At 28.6% G+C, this 18,844-nt stretch overlaps 1 protein-coding gene across 1 annotated transcript; it reads right to left on the bottom strand.

The window, feature by feature from the left end:
• Positions 1–1,568: 1,568 nt before the first annotated feature.
• Positions 1,569–10,719, bottom strand: LOC113555587 (ejaculatory bulb-specific protein 3-like). The gene is made up of 3 exons (XM_026960031.1): positions 10,591–10,719; positions 4,030–4,309; positions 1,569–2,021 (listed from the first exon to the last, which is right to left on the bottom strand). Exons 1-3 carry the CDS (start codon positions 10,621–10,623, stop codon positions 1,876–1,878), a joined length of 459 nt encoding a protein of 152 aa, XP_026815832.1. The 5' UTR covers positions 10,624–10,719; the 3' UTR covers positions 1,569–1,875.
• Between the last annotated feature and the right edge of the window lie 8,125 nt (positions 10,720–18,844).

Raw genomic sequence — 18,844 nt, 5'->3', positions numbered from 1 at the left:
AAAACATGTAAAAAAATAAAAGTTTGTCCTTTAAAGTATCTGTTACGTGAAATGAATTATGTACTCGGAGGGGCCGATTGTACTAGAGCGTCCAAATAATAATCCACTTTGCATTGAAATCTGGTCCCTAATTATAACACGACAATAATATTGAGTAAACTAACGGACGTCCGCGATTATGTTTCACATCACGTTTCGTCCGTTTCGTGTATTGTGATATTGTATAGTTTGTTCTATATAATACCATTGATTATAATATACAGTATATAAATAAAATATCATACTCGTCGTATAAGGTCAAGAGAAAGCGTGTAGCAGTGCAGTAGCAGCAGCTAACGGTCATTTCTGTTGCATAACCGTCTCGGGATGACTAGCGCGCTTATTATACTAACGATAATATTATAACATGATTAGACCGTCGTTCGAGTTTCCCGGCGGCTCTGATCCATTATAATATTATTGTCGTTACGCATTCAAACCGAATGTAAACAGACGAACGCGCAACGTCATCGTAACGTAATTCGACTATTCGCTTTGGGTGAAACATCGCCACCGCCACGGTATAGAGATTATCGTGAACGGAGCGCGTGATATTATTATGCGTAGCAATTACCAGTAGCCGGCAGTACCTACACAATGACATCAAGAATGAGTTATTTTTTCGGGGCGATCGCCCCAAAACGATTTGAGGCGAGTTAGTTGCTTTTTTTAGGGTCTAAAAGTGTTTTAACCGCCGTTATTGAATAAGTAATACAGCATTTCGATTCGAAATTCAGCGTAATAGCGTTTTACAATTGGTTTATTTTACCGGTGTACCCTCTACGCGTCGCGAGTAATAAAACGCATGCTGTACTAGCGGAACTGAAGAGATGATATTATTATATCGATCGACTGGGATGGTACTTGTTATTGGATGATGTTAAAGGTCGCATTGAATTATTTGATTATACAATATTAATACGTATTTTAAAATAACTGAAAAAAAAGTCAAACACAGCTAGGCGAGTTTTAATAATATTATGTGTATAGGTAGGCGGACGGGTTCAATCCAATTTACCCTTATGTATACAATTCTGATATCGTCAGGTACATAATATTATTGTAACCTGTACAGTGTAATGTGTACAACAGGACAACGAACAAAACACATACTGTACACCACCGCCACAACACTTATTATACGCAACAGTACACGCGTAAGCAATATATTATGATTTATTATGCGGTTAGAAAGGCGCGCGACGAGAAAATCGAACGGCGCACAATAATATTGGAGTGAGAAAAAAATAATATGAATAATACGCGTTGATATAATTGGATCTGTATTGGCGTGTATTGAAATCGCGGGTGAACAAATCGTATTGGGCGGCATTGAATTTTAATAATAATATACAACTACTACTGCTTGACGAAGGTTTTCGGTTGATCCGATCGCGAAGAGGGTGAATGTGAAGTGTGTGCGGAACTAGTAATACGTTTATTATTATAGATTTCTGCGGGTATTTTAAGTTTCAGAGCGAAACGGCGTCGACAACAATAGGTGCGGAGGATAACAACACAATAAATTCACGTGATTAAAACTACGATCAGTCATTTATTTACATAAAAAAAAAAAAATAAAATAAAATAAAACGATAAAACTAGAATAATGCTAAAAAATAATGATCAGAACAACGACCGTACATGTGGTACGCGCATTACAGCCGGCTCGTAGTAAGTCGTGACGAGTGACACTTAAAAGATTTGATATTCGATTGTTGTACTTGTGTATAATATATTATTATTATTATTATTATTTATGATTTTTCAATATAAATATTACGCCGAAAACGGTGGTGACGGACAGGAGTGCTGTGCATGGACGCCGCCGCGTGATTAGAATCCGCTCTGGTACTGTTTCAGCATCTTGGTGTACTCCTTGGGATAATTCTTCTGTATGTGTGACATGACGCGTTGAATCTGTTTGATTTCCGTCTGCGAGCACTTGACGCACATTCCTCTCAACACCAGGGGCGCGTGAGCTGAAAACGAGAAAAGACAATTCGATTGAAATAAAGCGCCCACGAAATCGCGATGACAGAAACAGAAAAGCATTATGCACGTTATGATAATAATCAAGATGAATACAATAATAATTATTATTATCATGTATCGTCATTGATTATATGTTTATATGTTACGCGTGGTCGTAATATTATTATGTAATTCGTCTGGGCAGATGATATTAAATACGACTGGACAGAACGACGGCGAAATCAATGCATCGATATACACAATGCATATAATTAATACAATGCATCAACGGCGAGATGCAAGTTACCTTGCACCGTGCAACGAGTAACAAATTGAAGACCGGTCATTAAACTACAAAGACGAATAAAACTTTCCAAATGTTCGTTGTTCGTCAATTTATATTGTTAGGACCGCCAACGAAATATAATATGATTTTTTACCGCGTGCACGTGTCAGAATAAAATATTTCTGAATGGACAAATGTACCTATTGCCGAATTATTTAATTAATATTTTGTGCATTGTTATTTTTGTTTTTTGTGATTATATTTTTAGGTAACTTTATTCATTTAACCAATAGGTAAATATATATACAGTGGATTCCGCTTAATGTGGGCACGTTGGGACCAACCCTGTTTGCCCACATTAAGAGGTTGCCCATAAAAATCGAAATTGGCAAAAAAAAAAATATATGTATAAAATATCAAAAAAAGTCAACAAAATCCTTTTCTGCATGAATTTTTATTTTTTCCGATAAAAATGTATTTATTGTAAAAAACCCCAGGAGGATGGGAAAAATATTTAAAAAATATTCAAGTGAAACAACCCTTAAAAGTTGATTAAGAATTAATTTTTGGCACATAATTAAGTTATGATATATTTGAATATTTCAATAAGTATTATACTTAAAAATCTATTTTATTTTTAAAATATTTTGGACAAAAAGTACTACAAGACAGATTTTTTTTTTACCAAAGATCGGTAGTATCATTATAGTATCATATTGTTATTGTTGTAACATAAAGTGGGTAGTTTTTTACTTTGCACAACAATAATATTTTCAGTCGTTTATTTTTCATCTAAAGTTCAAAATTTCACTGCTAGGTAGATGTAAGTGGCTGACCGTAATGTTGTTACTTTATTTTCAACAATAGAAACTACGAAAAACTAATTAGTGCCATTTTCGTACAATATGCAGAAAAGGGTTTTTTCAGATTTAAATGGTACCTAGTGCTTTTTATTACTTTCGACAAACACAATCTCATAGATATGACGAAACCCGATTAAATTAGTCTTTTTTAAATACCTATGTGTATATTCTAACACTGTGGTAAAATAATATTGCCCACATTAACCGTATCGAGTGCCTATATTGCGCGGCTTTTTTTAACCTTGTTAATATACATTTATATTGGGACCAGACCATTTTGCCCGTATTAAGCGGATGCCCATATTAACCGGTGCCCACGTTAAGCGGAATCCACTGTATATACACTTTGGTTTAACACACGAGACATATCATAATATTATGTTCGAGTTAAGTGGTATTTAAATTCGATGCGAATAGGCTAACTGCAGTTATATATAAGTGCTCGTCATAAGTACAGTGCAATAATTAATTTACTACTCGAACGCAGATATACCCGTGCACTGAGCAATAGGTACTTATTTGAGATAAAAATAAAAGCCGCTGTGAGTAAATGAGTAAACTGAGAACTCACTTGACCTTAAACAACATTCCGGTAAATAATCTATCGTCGTCAGTGTACGGCACAAATCAATGGTGTCAGATTAGAATCGTTTCAAATATTTTAAACGACATTACCATAAATAGTGTTAAACAATATATCATTGTAGGTATTATTATTTTTATTTTCTTACAAAATACCGGAAATACTGACAACGATATTCTATCGAAATCGCCCGACCTAACCAAACACTCTTACCCGACCCGTGTGTACATAGCGCAATAATAACATAACTAATCTCTTGGATGATTATTGTTGTTTACACTGACCTTTAATTTTTCGTCCGATGGGGTCGCACGGTCCCTCGCCCGTGGCGCACTTGAGCTGCCTTTGCACGAATCTCCTGTCGCTAAGAGCTTTATCGAGTACGTCTTCGCTGACGTTCGGGAGCGACGAGTCCAGCTGAGTCGTGTCAGCAGCTCGTTTTACAATGTTCGTCGGAAGTGGTGCGGCCAAGGTTTCGGATTTGAGCGCAGCCGGTTTGTTTTCCATTTTCGCGTCTTCCGGGCGTGCGAGGGCGGCGCACACGCATACGGCCAATACGAATACCTATTGAGAGAAAAACATTTTTAATTACTGTAATAATGATCGATACTTAATATGTTATTATAGACTGGTAATATGTGCAGTTTTAGTCCGTGAAAATATTGTTGTATCAAACAAACGCGCGTCGAGTAAACGGCAAGCGAAATGTTTTCATTTTTATTGTGATTGTCCCGCGGATTATTGTGTATCGTCTTATAAATTACATTATTGTACTAACGCATTAAAACGTCTACTCCGGGGATAAATGTCTTAACCATTCTTAGAATTATAATTCCTTACTGAAGTCTCAAAAACGGCATGTTGACATTCGAAACTATTTTTCGGAATAAAAAGGACGAATATTTCCCGACATACAGCCAATGGGCTTTGGAAGTCATCCAAATAAATTTAAAAATTGTTATGATTTGTACTGTAACAATTCATCTTTGTACCGTTGACCAAGTATTGTATTATTTTATAACCGTTTTCATAGTAAAATGTATAATACATAATAATAGTAATGTAATCTCAATATATGATATGTTCACAGAATTTTGTTAACATTTTTTTTTTTTACCTCCCGCGTGCTGCATGCTATTTGTATGACAGAAAAATAAATTTAATTTTTATAAACTTTTTATTTTATTAACCCTTCGCTGTAATATTTTATTAATATCAAACGTCTACAATAAAAATAAATAAATCGCAAATGCTCTTGCCGGTGCTGTCTACCTGCTACATAATGGTAATACGATTATATACTATGGCTAGTAGCAACGTGTTATATTTGATTTCAGAATGACCTAAAAAACTAAAATAAAAAAAAAAAAAAACGAAATTTTCGTTCTCGTTGTGTTTAAAAATAATCACTTTATATAATATAATATACTAGCTCATACCGTGGCTGATGGACATTGAACACAGTAAATTGGCGATAAAAAAAAAAAAGAAAAAGTTTACAATTTAATCGTTTACGGCTACTGCAGTTTATATAATTCGTAAAAATGTACGCGTATACTCATCGGTCGTATTTATCTCTACTTTATTCGGCTCATTCACCAGGCAGCGAATTTTCGAGTACGTTTATGTAAAAACGTCACGGACACTCCAACGATAGCGCCCATGTTAATTCACGGCCGTAGATCACACACCTACATATACAACTGCCATAATAACTTTATTTAGTGGGTGGCAGTTTCAACCCCTCTGGAGTGGTATATAGTCAATTTATGGTGCAAAAATATTAGGTTGAAAAAAATATTTATGATATGAAAATTGCCCAGTGACAGCCGAGCAGATGAAATCGGTCCTGTTTGGTGACGCAACCCGTAAAATTGACGAGACCTTCAACCACCTGCCCAGTCAGAAATAAAATCGGTATAAGGTAGGTAATACAGTTTTTCCGCTTATAATTCCACCAAGTAAGAGTGAAATCAAGGGAGAACTTTCTTTCCCCCTTTTTTGACGTGTTTTTATTGGAATTCAATTTAAAATAACAGCAAAAGTGTCTTCGCCCGGTCCGGGTAAGTTTTTATAACCTCTAGAACCCTATATAAGTGTGTACGTGAGCACGTTTATGAGTGAGGCACTGCCGATCTTTAAACATTAACAGAAATTGTCAAGACAGAGTTTAAAAGAAATCACGCATAACCCAAAGTTGTTTCCCCGAAATAAATTATCTTATTTTCACCGATAAATATTTATGATCTATTGCGAATAATTCGAATTTGAATACTTAACGATCGGCAAGATTTGGAAAGATTTTCACTCTATACAAAATATAAAAACAATGCATTGTTATAACAAAATTATTAATAAAATTATATTTATAATAAATACGTCGATAATGTGACATCAGTTTATTCGGAATGAATAAAACATGAAAATAAATATAAAACATTATTAATATTTCATTTTAAAATTATAAACATTCCCCTATTATTGGCTAAAAGATTTTTGATAAAAAAAAAAATAACTATGGACATTTTAAAATTGTATTCAGATTTTTAAAAATCAAGTTCAACGAGCTCAGTAAATAAATATCGTATAATTAATTCCATTCACGTTTTTTTTTTTTTTATTATCAAATATGTATTATATACTGTACAATGTACAATTAATAGGATCACATTATTAACTTTAAATAAAATAAAATATATGAATAGTGTTTATTTTTTACGAATACTTTGTAATACGTACCTATTATATTTGTATTGATAAAAGCCAACCCACAGTTAAACACATATCAAAAAGTCGTTGGGTTCAATAATTTCTAATTTCATTTCAACTATTCACTATTACTCATGTTTTAGATAATAACCCAAGAAAATGCACGTGTGTTTTACGATTACACTTCCTGTTTCGTTTTAAAATAAACGATAAACTAGAGATAAATCCTAATGAAATTTTGCTACTTACATGACTACATTACATACTTATTAACACGTCAGATTGTCGGTAGACTGATAGCGGAACTATTTTTGTAATAGCTAACTTTGATTAAAAACTAAAAATTTTGAAGTAATTTTCAATGCATTACTGAATTTCAACTTATTAAACATATATTTAAATTTAATTACTTTAATAAAATTATACTATAGTATATGAAATATTTTGTTCATGTTAAATTTATCAATTTTTTCAAGTCCAAGTAACGTATAAAATAATATGTATATAAAGTATTAAACGTATAATTTTTAAAACTGCAATTTTCCTAAAATATATGTTATTTCTTACCTAAAACTATTATTATTATTCATAACACAATTACAATGATATATATATGTAGAATCTACGGTAACCGAAGTTCGATAGCACAAAAAGTCAACTGATTCAAAAGTTTAAAAAAATATATAATAAACATCATTATGTAAGATAGAAAACGTTATTAAAAAAAGTTTTTAGTGATTTTGATTTAATAACTGATTTGGTTGATGGTTAAATAGAGTAAAATTTTTGAATGAAGAGAATAGAGTAGCACATGATTATCCCGCAAAATTGTAATACTCCATTCCAAAATAATTCACTAACTAGCTCGTTAAAAATCTATTTTTATATATTGAAATTTTCTTCAACAAAAATCATTAAAAAAAATAAATTGAATTAAAAATGCATGTTATATTGTTTATAAAAGTAAATACGCAAAAAAAAAAAATAGAATAGTTAATACTTTTTGAGAATTTGAATATTTACTGAAACACTATGTTTTTATATGTAATGGATACGAAAAATAAGTTTTTTCGATATTGTTTTAATAATATAGCATGTATGATTAAAGCATTATAAAACGAATGGTAATAATAATACGAGTATTAAGAAATGATAATTAAACAGCAGTACTGGATATTTTTTTGGATACCTTTAGATTCAGACGGTTTATAGAAAGTTATTAATTCATTAATTCACTTTACCACAAATTCAATACATCTAAAATAATAATAAAGATGCTGTTGATCAAAGATCAGTTTAATTCTAACACTAAAATAGTTATTAATTGGCAAAAGGGAATACTCAAGTATTTATATAAAGGCGATTGGCTCTTACAACTTTGAGCAGCTGTTTTCGAACCCAATACTCTTCAAGTTATCCTTCTGTTATCGTCATATTATCATATTTCTACAAAATTGAGAGTTTACTTTGAAATACACATTTGGAATTCACCATCTGTAGGTACTTAGAAAATTTTATGATGACAGCGACAATTTTAATTGAAAATTCACCCTACTCAAAACTATACTGTACGACAACATTATTATTGACTGTACGAGTACCTACGAATACCACTCAAGCAACATGCAAATTAAATAATATGTTTTAGCGACAACAACATAAGCTTCAGCTGAGACATAAAAACACTATTCCGAAAATCGTAATTGTTATTATTTTATTTATCGACCCACACTAATAGTCATAAGATACGTGTAACTGATAATAATAATTATAAATTTTTAAATATTATGTTTGTTATTAAAATTGCAGGCAGGCTAAATAATTATAGTTAAAAATGTTTCTCTTTTAAGCTTTCGAAAAATAAATTCATCCAAGTATTGTTCAGCTTTGTCCTCCCCCTTACGAGTATAATATTATTTAAGATAAAAACCTTTTTTTTTTCTTAATTTTACATTACGGAAAGAGGTAATTTTTTTGCTCCTAAACTGTAATACATAGTAATCTCCGGCTAGCGCGATGTCAATACGGGTACATACTTATTCTTTGATGGATCAAACAAAAGGATTTATAAACTAGTTAGGCATTTTGATCTAAATAAACTGAGGGAATGTGATATTTTTTTTTTTTTGTATTTCAGATAGAGGTATCTTAATGGTAGTTAAATTTAATCACATTAAGAATTTATCACGTTCATCAAAAAATAAATATATTATATTAAGCGTATTTAAATTCAGATAAACATATGACAAAATCATAGTTGAAAAGGTGACTTATATAAAATTTAAGTATATAAGTTATGTATTTAATAAAATAATAAACACGTATTATAAAATAGCAATAGGTCTCAGACAGATAGATAATTATTAATACAATAAATACACAGGTACATAATATAATAGATATATACATAATCATGAATATATTGACATAATTTATGTTGTATGTAAAATTATAATTTTAAGAACATGTCACTTTAAAGCCTACACATTATCTTAGAAAATCATAGAAAAACTATTAAATTTACATTGAGCGTATTTACAATTGTTAAAAAATTTAATGGTAGAAAAATTGTTATCGAGGCATTCATTTAAAACGTAACTTATGATCACTACTTATAGGTATGTATTTTAATACCCTAAATTATTAGCTTATTCTTGAAAGCTCGATTAATAATAAATAAATAAACACATTAATGAAAACTTAAATACAGTAAGTTTTTTGATATACTTCCAAACAATTCCAAGCCCATTAAACTATAGTAAATTCTAAGGCTCAATGAAAAATCCAATAAATGTTTAAATTATAATAATTATTAGTACAGATAAAAATAAAAATTCTTCTTTAAAATTTATTAGTATAATATTTTCGAGATATATTATTTACGATGCATTTTATATTTGGTCAAGAAAATATTACGAACTGACATAATATGAACGTAACCGGTATTATGATATACGGTAATTTTTTTAACGCGAAACACTTATTATACTATTTAATAAATAATTGTAATTTGAAAATAATTGTAAAACCATGTACTTATAAGTTATTATATTATATTAGTTTACCTAACACAACAAACTAATGACTATTCCATAATAATTTTTATAAAAGACAATATTGATGTGCTATCTAAAAGTATTCAACTGATGTTTTTTTTCTTATTAATAATAATAATAATAATATATAGCCTTTAAGTTGTGTATGAGCAAAGTCACTACTTTATGTTTCAGTAAGATATTCCTTATTGTCACAGTTTACTCCAATCATCACTGATGTTTTAAGTGTTTCAAATTATTTAAAAATATATCTATATATTTTTTAAGGAAACAAGAAAAATAAGTGGTTTGTATTCAAAGAATAGCACTGCATTTTGTTATTATGCTAGCATCGCGGTTCAATCGTGAAATAAAGGTAAATTTAGTGGGTGTTTAAAAAAATCGTTTTCTCGTTAGCTACTGTACGTCAAAAGCTAACGAATTATAAAACGATCGATACTTATTTCGTTGAAAGACGTTTTTCGATAACTTAAAATAACAGCAATCAACTGTTTAAAAATATGTAAAATACCGTTTCTGCCGTCTTTATGGGACTGCATGACCCTGTGTAATATCGACAAACTCCTAAACATTAAGATTTACGCACGGAGGTGAATTATAAAACGCACGCGACCTTGATAAGCTTATTATATCATTGCCCATCGATAAACGTATTATTATTTTTGACATACATGTCGATTCATTGCCCTCGTGCGGGCGGAAGCATTATAGTTAAATCGTCAATGGTATAGTAAACAAATCGTATTGACCATTCTCGCACTAGCATTTTGAATTTCGTACAATAGCTTATGTAAATCTTTTGTATAACTATAATATTATTAGCAGACAATATATAATATTATGCAATGACAAATCGTCGGAAAAAAAAATGTAAAATTATAATATCCTACACAGAATAACAATCGCTGAAGAGACTGTTGAATTTTATTTTTTATACATAAAAAATAAGAAATGTACGAACAACTTCAAATTTTTAATAATATTGTAATGATTAAAACAATATTTGACTATTTTGTGGTAGATAACAATATATTATAATAACGACGGATTTGTACTGAAACTTATCAGGTAAGTACTCACTTTCATGGTGACACTTGACGATGATCGAGCCATAGTTTGTGTGTTCGACTGGCGACAATAATTACTCCGACAGATAATGTAATATTATATGTTAATACAATGTATCACGGTTATCGGTAGTAATAACACTGGTGAAGGTGGACGCGATGACCGGGTTCTTATAGACTTTCCCTACCTCTCGGGATGCAAGGACTGTACAACACGCACGTACGACTCGACGTCCGCTGGTAATGAATCATGTGTCTGCGATGTGTTTTTGATATATATATATAATATTTCTTTTTTGTTGACATTAAATCACCTAAATGACTGAAACTAACGTACAATTAATCGACGGTGACGGATTTCCCAAATAACACACATTATACAGATATAGTGATTCATCGAGCATACTCACCCCCATTTGTCCGTTTAATAATGCATTTACATAATTAGAATTTTCAAGTTTATATATTTTAACACCATTTTGTTTCAAATATCCGTTTTTTTTTTTTATGATATATAATAATCGTCTTATATTGATCAAAAATTATACTGTTGATACAAAAACCACTATATTTTATTGTAATAATGATTAATCTAATTACTTTTTCAAAAATATAGGTGAATATTATAGGTATTATAGGTATATCGAAATTCTAACGAGTAAAGTTTTCGAATTATTAAATTTTATTTACGATATACTAAAAATAACATTATTTCTTGATAATAATAAAATATATGTTCAATGATATGGGGGTTATGATGATTTGACGATACCATAGTAATATTAGGTATATTAAGTAATTTTAAAACATTGGCGTTTTACGTTTTAAAAAATCATCCTAGTATATTGAATAATATTTTCAGTTAGGCTATCTGTTACACGTGTTGAACAATGAGCTTAGTTGGTAGATAATACTAGACACAATAATGACTGAAAATATAGAGTTAAAGACCTCCCAATGGAGGTACTTCGTCATAATAAGTATAATAGACTAAATAAAACATATATTTTATATATCATGTAAGACACTGAAACCATTATTAAAGGATATTAACTTTTAGACACTAAAAGAAAACGAACAAGCTTGGTAAATGTTTATCGTGCGTTGTTTTTAAAAGTAATAATAATTTGGAAATTCGTATAAGCTATCCGTGTCACTGATATAGAATACAATATTATGCAAATGGGTAAAATATTTTAATTTATAGAATTTATTTAAATAATTATAAGAATAAATTTAAGTTGCCATATATATATATATATACTGAGCGATCGTGCTTAGTGAATCACTAAGCACCCTGTATAATATATTATAATACGATTTAATGCAAATAAAAATGCTATACAAAAGACAAAAAAATGGCTTATAGATAACACGCTGTTTCTTCGTCGTCATTACCGCAGTAATAAAAAAAAAGTACGAAAATACATCTCCGACATCGATAAGGCACGTAGGAAACTTATTAATATAACTAAATATTATATATGTACTTTATCTTGACTATGAATTTTATACATATTATTAGGTCACATAAATGAAAATTATCTGAATAAATATTTCTGTAACACCAATAACTTAAGACAATTTATTGGTATTTTTGAAAATTATTGCTATAAGTATTCGAGAGCTCTGTTTATATTACCTATAATAATTTTAACCATTAAATTGTATTTGTCTTTAAATATAGGTAGTTTGCAGAGATAACCAACATTTGTATAGATCGTTTTTGATTCGAATATTCAAATTTCAACAACCGTGTCATAGTTTCAAATTAAAGGCAGGACGTAGTTGATAGCTATGAACGAGGACACTCGCTGTATAGCGTGTGTATTTTGCATTTAGCGCGGTAATGCGTCGCTTCAATATTATTCATCGTATTATTAATGATATAATACACAGCTAGGCATAAACTCACTAATGATCGACCCCTCAGCATCCCCTAGCGCTGCTCAACGTCACTCGCATGCGGTTTTATACCGCAAAACAAAACAATACAATTCGATTGTATTGCACGAAATTCGGTCGAATTCATTTTTTCGTCTACGTGTTATTGTACGTAATACTCGTAGGTAAATACCGCCGTTTCATAAGTCGCGTAAGTCAAAGTCGTTTACGTTACTATTTTACGTACGAATACCGCGGCAATGAAGTGCACCGTTTTAACTGCCATCATATTAATATATCATGTCGTAAAATGTGTTATTACGATTATTATATTATCGTATATGTGTGAATAGTGTAGCGTTTTATGTCATTAATATTTTGTTCGCTAAAATGTTATGCGACCCAAAGCGCAATGTTTATTATGTTATGATTACTTTTACTTGGGTACCGATCAGTGATTTGAACGATGGATGTTATTGATTTCGATCATATCGTTAAAAAAGGTCTAATAATTCTTAAAAAAAGAAAGTTTTAAACCAAATAAATTATTTATTAAAAATGTTTTTAATTATTTTTTTTTCCTTTTCATTGCATTCTTTTATTCATATAGATTATAAAAGTTTAAATTTTAAAAATTATTTACCAAGTTGAAAAGTTTAATTCCATGTTATTAAGAAACGAGACTTTAGTATTCGGTAAATTTACTTTTTAACTTTAAACTGTAAGTACAACATCATTAGATCGAAATAACTCTAAGAAACATATTATTACATACAAGTAGGTACTATTCGCCAACAGAGATGTTTTCTAATTTAAAAGATAACTAATTCCATTTAACCCGAGTGCTACATACACACAGCACTAGCAATGTGTATTTAAATAATATTATATTCCTGTACTGCTGCATGCTACATGTCACACACGCAACTATCTTGAACATTTTAATAAAAGAAAAATGTACTTTTTAGTATAAACTTATTCCACAAACATCGCGTAAATAGAACTTAAAATTTGTAGCAGTGTACGTTTGTAAAGATTACAAAATGTTTAAAAGTTTTCATCTACCTGGTGGGTAATTGTTATGTTATTCGTTAAGTTGCGTGCATACACTATACACACGAACAAAGAATCTAAATCCATCAGTAACGTATTTACACGGGGTGTATTACTAATGGATCGAGACCTCCTTATTATTATTTTGTTTCAAATAGTTTTTTGCAACATTCCAAGACGGTATTAATTATTCGTACATAGATATTTTTATTGTACAGAAAAAAACAGACGTCCGAAGTAGTTGGCGTTTAAATGTTTTGACCACTGGTGACGACAATTTATAAATAACAATAATAATAATCAATTGCTCAAATGCGCAATGTTGATTCCAAGAAAAAAAATATGGGACATTCTGAATATAAACACTAAAAATATACCTAACTCGTCATCGATACAATAGGTAATTAAAATATTTATAGTCTAACGACTCTAACGACCACGCACAGTTGAGAATAAACTATATGGATTTGTCCATATCTGCGTGTCACCAAAATATCAAAACTATGACATAATATGAAGTCGTTGATGAATTGAGTCAAAAAAAAAAAAAAAAAATAGAAATTTGAATTTTGTGTTTTAAATATGTTTATGACTATGATTATAAGTGTAAATTCTATTAATTATGATTTGCTTAATATGATATTTTAGCGAAAAATATTTAATCTCTCGGGTAACGGGTTATATATCATTTTAGCAACGTATTTTGTGTTTATAGTGTTATTAAATCATCGCAACTTTAATATAGATGATGAAGGAGAGGCAGAATTTCCCTTCAGTTAGTAAGCTCTGTATAAAAACATATCCTTTCTTCATTAAAAAAAAAAAATTTAAATATGCCATTGAGATTTATATTCTTGCGTGTAAAAATAATTAAAATATGACTTTATCAGTGCCAGACACTAAAAATTATTCAAATGCTTTATATTATTTATCAAAACATTTTATACCTGTATTATAAAATATGTAGTTGCTGTATTATTGTTGTACCTAATATCTTTCAAAAATATACTTCCGGAATAAAAGTTTTTTGATAAAAATTATATGAATTGGAACACGACGGGTTATCAATGTATTAATTCTGTGTCGGTATGACTAATATTCAACCCACGGCTACAACAATAGGTAAAATATTAAAACGGTATGAGTAAATTACGGATGTTAATCTGACATAATGAATTTAAAAATACTCAAAAAGTGTTGTTCTGTGTGTGTACATTTTTTAAAATATTTTTAGTGTACTTTAAATAATATATAATTGATATCCTAAATTATAAATGCTTTTCTCGTGAATAATTTATTTTATTATTAGCTATAATAATGGTTGCTTATAGAAAAATGTAATTATCTTTACATATTATATAGAGGTCATAATTTTAATGAATTTAGAAATATTTTTTTTCGTGTACGATTTATGCGCTCCTATTAACACATTATTTTTCCCTAAATCAACCTCAATGTATTAATCTTGGACAACTTTTTGTTATTAATTTTACTGAGGATCAAAACCCTCGTAATTGTTTTCATTTTATTCGTCCTTGATACCCACAAAATGTATTCTACAATCCGATTTCAAAATAACAATAATATTCTATTGTATTTTGTTATATTCATCAGATCTATTGTATTCGGTACTGATTAATATGTTTAATGGAATCTCCCGTTATATATATATATATATATGCTTTACGTGCTTGTTTTATCGTCTGCAATGTCGTCAATATTAGATTAAAAAAAAATTCAACACATTTTCACCGGTAAATCATACGTCTCAAGTGTCTGAAACCATATGACTTATTTATTTAAGAATTTAGATTAAGAGCAGATGACACTTCATCAACTAGTATTATATAATATATTATTTATATCTGTGTGTGTGTGTGTGTGTGTGTGTGTGTGTATTTGTTAAACATATTTATAGGTTCTTTCGAGTCATTTAAATAATAATGTATGGAGAGCATTTAAAAAAAAAAACACAGTTCCATCCCTAAGGCTGCAATCGCTGCTGGATAAGCGGTTCAAGAATTATGAATTAATTGAATTAGATTCCTATAATATATATAATATCAATATGTACTTACTTCATTCAACAGATCGATACAGTTATAACTTTATAAGTGTTCCGTATTGAATTCAATTCCTAGTCATATTGCAATGTTTAAATTGTATACAACCCATGTAAAGTGCAAACAAATAAAACAGAAAAGTAGGTACATAAAACTATGTGCTGTGGCCGGCGAGCGGGCAACGTGAAACGTCTCGCATTATTAAGCACTCGCGTTCTTCTTTTCAAACATTCATAGTTGCGTGGGTCTATTAGATCCCATTTCTGAAAACATCAACGTATCATTAAAAAACTCACTTTTTTTTAATTCGAAAGTATAAAGTTACTGCATTATACGTATGTAAATATGAATTAACATTGAATAACAAAAAAAAACCGATTTAAACAAATACTGTGTTATTATTTGTGGTAATATATTACATAATATAAAATGAAAAATCAATAACTATCAACATTTCATGTAGTACTTGCCAAAGAAAATATTTTACTTTAGAAATTTTATTTAGACAATGTATTACAAAATGTATACAATTAATTAAATTCTGTTCCTACTAAAACAGAATTTTTTAAAAATAATTAAGATAATACTTCATGAAACTTCTACTTGACATATATTTTTATTATTTTTTTTTAAAGCAATCCTTACAAACTATTACCATATTATATTTCAGGTAGGTACCTATATGGATATTTTACATGTTAGACATAAAGTTTTTGTTTAAATAGATATCACTAATTCTTGGGACAAATAGCACATAATTCTTTTTTAATTTTATATTTAATTTGTATGCGCATAAATACAACGCATTATTCAAGTTTTAAATATTATTTTGTATTAAAAGGAACTTTGGCAACATCAGTGATTAATTAAATTTAGATTATTACCTAACACGTAGATAAATATATTTTTTCTTATTTCTTGTAACCAATTATTCTGGCATCTATATTCTATATTATATTCCATTCAATAGTGTATTTATTTAAATTCTAATTTTTAGAATATTTTCAAGTAGGTATACCATATTTTTTATACCATTACAGGAGTGTCCTAATTATACTGATGGATACAATTTTGTTTTTAATGAGAACTATTCTATTTTATTATATATCATTATGCAAATATTTTTTTTTAATTCTTTATTTATCTAAAACAAAATTTGAAGTCAAATGTGAGATATTTCACTTTTTGTACTAAGGAATATGTAATAAACATTAATAAATTAATACTTAGTTCATAATAAAATGTTTGAAAGATATGGAGACAATGATTATTTGAAAATTATGATAATTTATCAACAATTTAAATTTGCAAAAACCATTTGAGTATAAAATGTATATTAAACAGTAGACTGCTTACATCTGCTTTATATTCTATTTAAAATCATAATTAAGGAATAATAAAAACTATTATTCTTATTACATACATTACATAATAATGCAACAGTTACCAATTAGTTTTAATTTGTAGTTATATAGGTACATTTGGATAAAACAATTTATAGAAAAAAGGGGGTTCTCGTTTAAAAAAAAACATCCGCTTTTTAAGTGGTATAAAAAATCTAAGAATTTGAAAATGTGGTCCTTAGGTATACTTAATAATTCGCAAATCATAGTTTGAATAAATGCATATACAAATTAATAAAAAGGAAGAACATGATTGGTAAATAACTTTTTAAATACAAATGTGTTATTAAAATATGATTATATTTATTTGTCTAGACCGGCTGCTTTAATAAAATTGGTCAAGTTATCTAATTTTTTTTTTGGGCCAACTGACTTGAAAAGTTTTAATTAATGTATGTGAAATTAATAATATACACCCTGGACAATGAACATATAATATAATTATTCAACAGATAATTTAAATTGCTCAAGAGTACCTACCTCTAAATACATAGTTATTCATATTATTAAACAAGTTTATTATTTTTGACTATGTTTAAATAATAATGTGCAACTAATCCAAAGTGTACCTCATACTAATAATAAGGTACATTAAGAAAATTATTCAGTTTTTCTTTAATTGATTGTACAACAATTTAAGTTATATAATATATTTATATTTATACAAATGTCATTGTTTAATAAATTATTGTATATACGAAATAACGTAACAATTAAATTATATAAGTTTATCTGAATTATTTTCCGCTATATTTAATATTTTTCCAATCGTATTTTGTTTAGTTTATCATAGTATGTAAGTGTTGTATAATTGACTTATTCACATCAAATACATTATAAAACGACAGGTATTTAAAAATAAATTTTCTCTCGAGGACACTTGAAAATAACACTTATTCGTATTCGGTAGAAGATAACAAAAATGGTATAATACTACAATAGTATCTATGAGTATAACAAAATATGTATTTTCTAGTAAATAATATGATTCATAACATGAATAATAGTAATTTGAATGCACCGATTTGTGTAAACAATAAACACATTACTAGAGATAACGAGATCGAAAACTATTAAATAAAATGGTTTTCTGCGTTTGAAAAATAATATATTTTAATTTTAATAAGTCCATCTTTTAAACTTATTATAAATTAAATATTTTTGGGGGAATTAAATCGATTGAATACCAAACACAGTCATTGATAATAGTACAAATTACAGTTTACTTTGTCAACTAACATTTCCACTTATTTCCTTGTTTCTTGTAATACACGATAAAGTATGATTGAACAAAAGCAAATGTATGTGATTTTAATTTGTTTGAACATAATTAAAGTTTCGAATATTCTTTGTACGTTATCATTAAGTTTAAATGAAAAATGTGCAAGTACATTTTAAAATGTATCATAGTTATATAGTATAAATTATAAACTGCTAAAGTGGTAAAGTGTTGTTTCAAAATGTCTTTTGTTTCATGTAGTACAATTAATATATTTTACTAATAGAATAGCTACAAATAAATTACAATTATAGAATTATTAAATTATTACATTATAAAAATATAAAATATAAATATTAAGAATGTATTTTTCTCTAAATGATCTATAAATATTGCAAGAGAAAGTTTTCACATATTATATAAATTATTTTATTTTGTCGTAATACATTTATCGTAATTCGCATTACTTCAATTGACAAAACTTAAAACACACGGAAGTGGTTTATTAGATTTTAGATATATAATTATTCAAACATTCGTTATAACTATTCAGAGCTAAAATTGCAAATTAGTTATTAATTTAGCAGACATATATATATATTAACTCGTTACACGAATATAAGTATGAGAATTTACTTATTGGCA

Source organism: Rhopalosiphum maidis, chromosome 1 (genome assembly GCF_003676215.2).
Source record: "Rhopalosiphum maidis isolate BTI-1 chromosome 1, ASM367621v3, whole genome shotgun sequence".
Lineage (NCBI taxonomy): Eukaryota > Metazoa > Arthropoda > Insecta > Hemiptera > Aphididae > Rhopalosiphum > Rhopalosiphum maidis.
The sequence above is the reverse complement of the archived record's forward strand: the minus strand, read 5'-3'. Positions and strand labels throughout refer to the sequence as shown.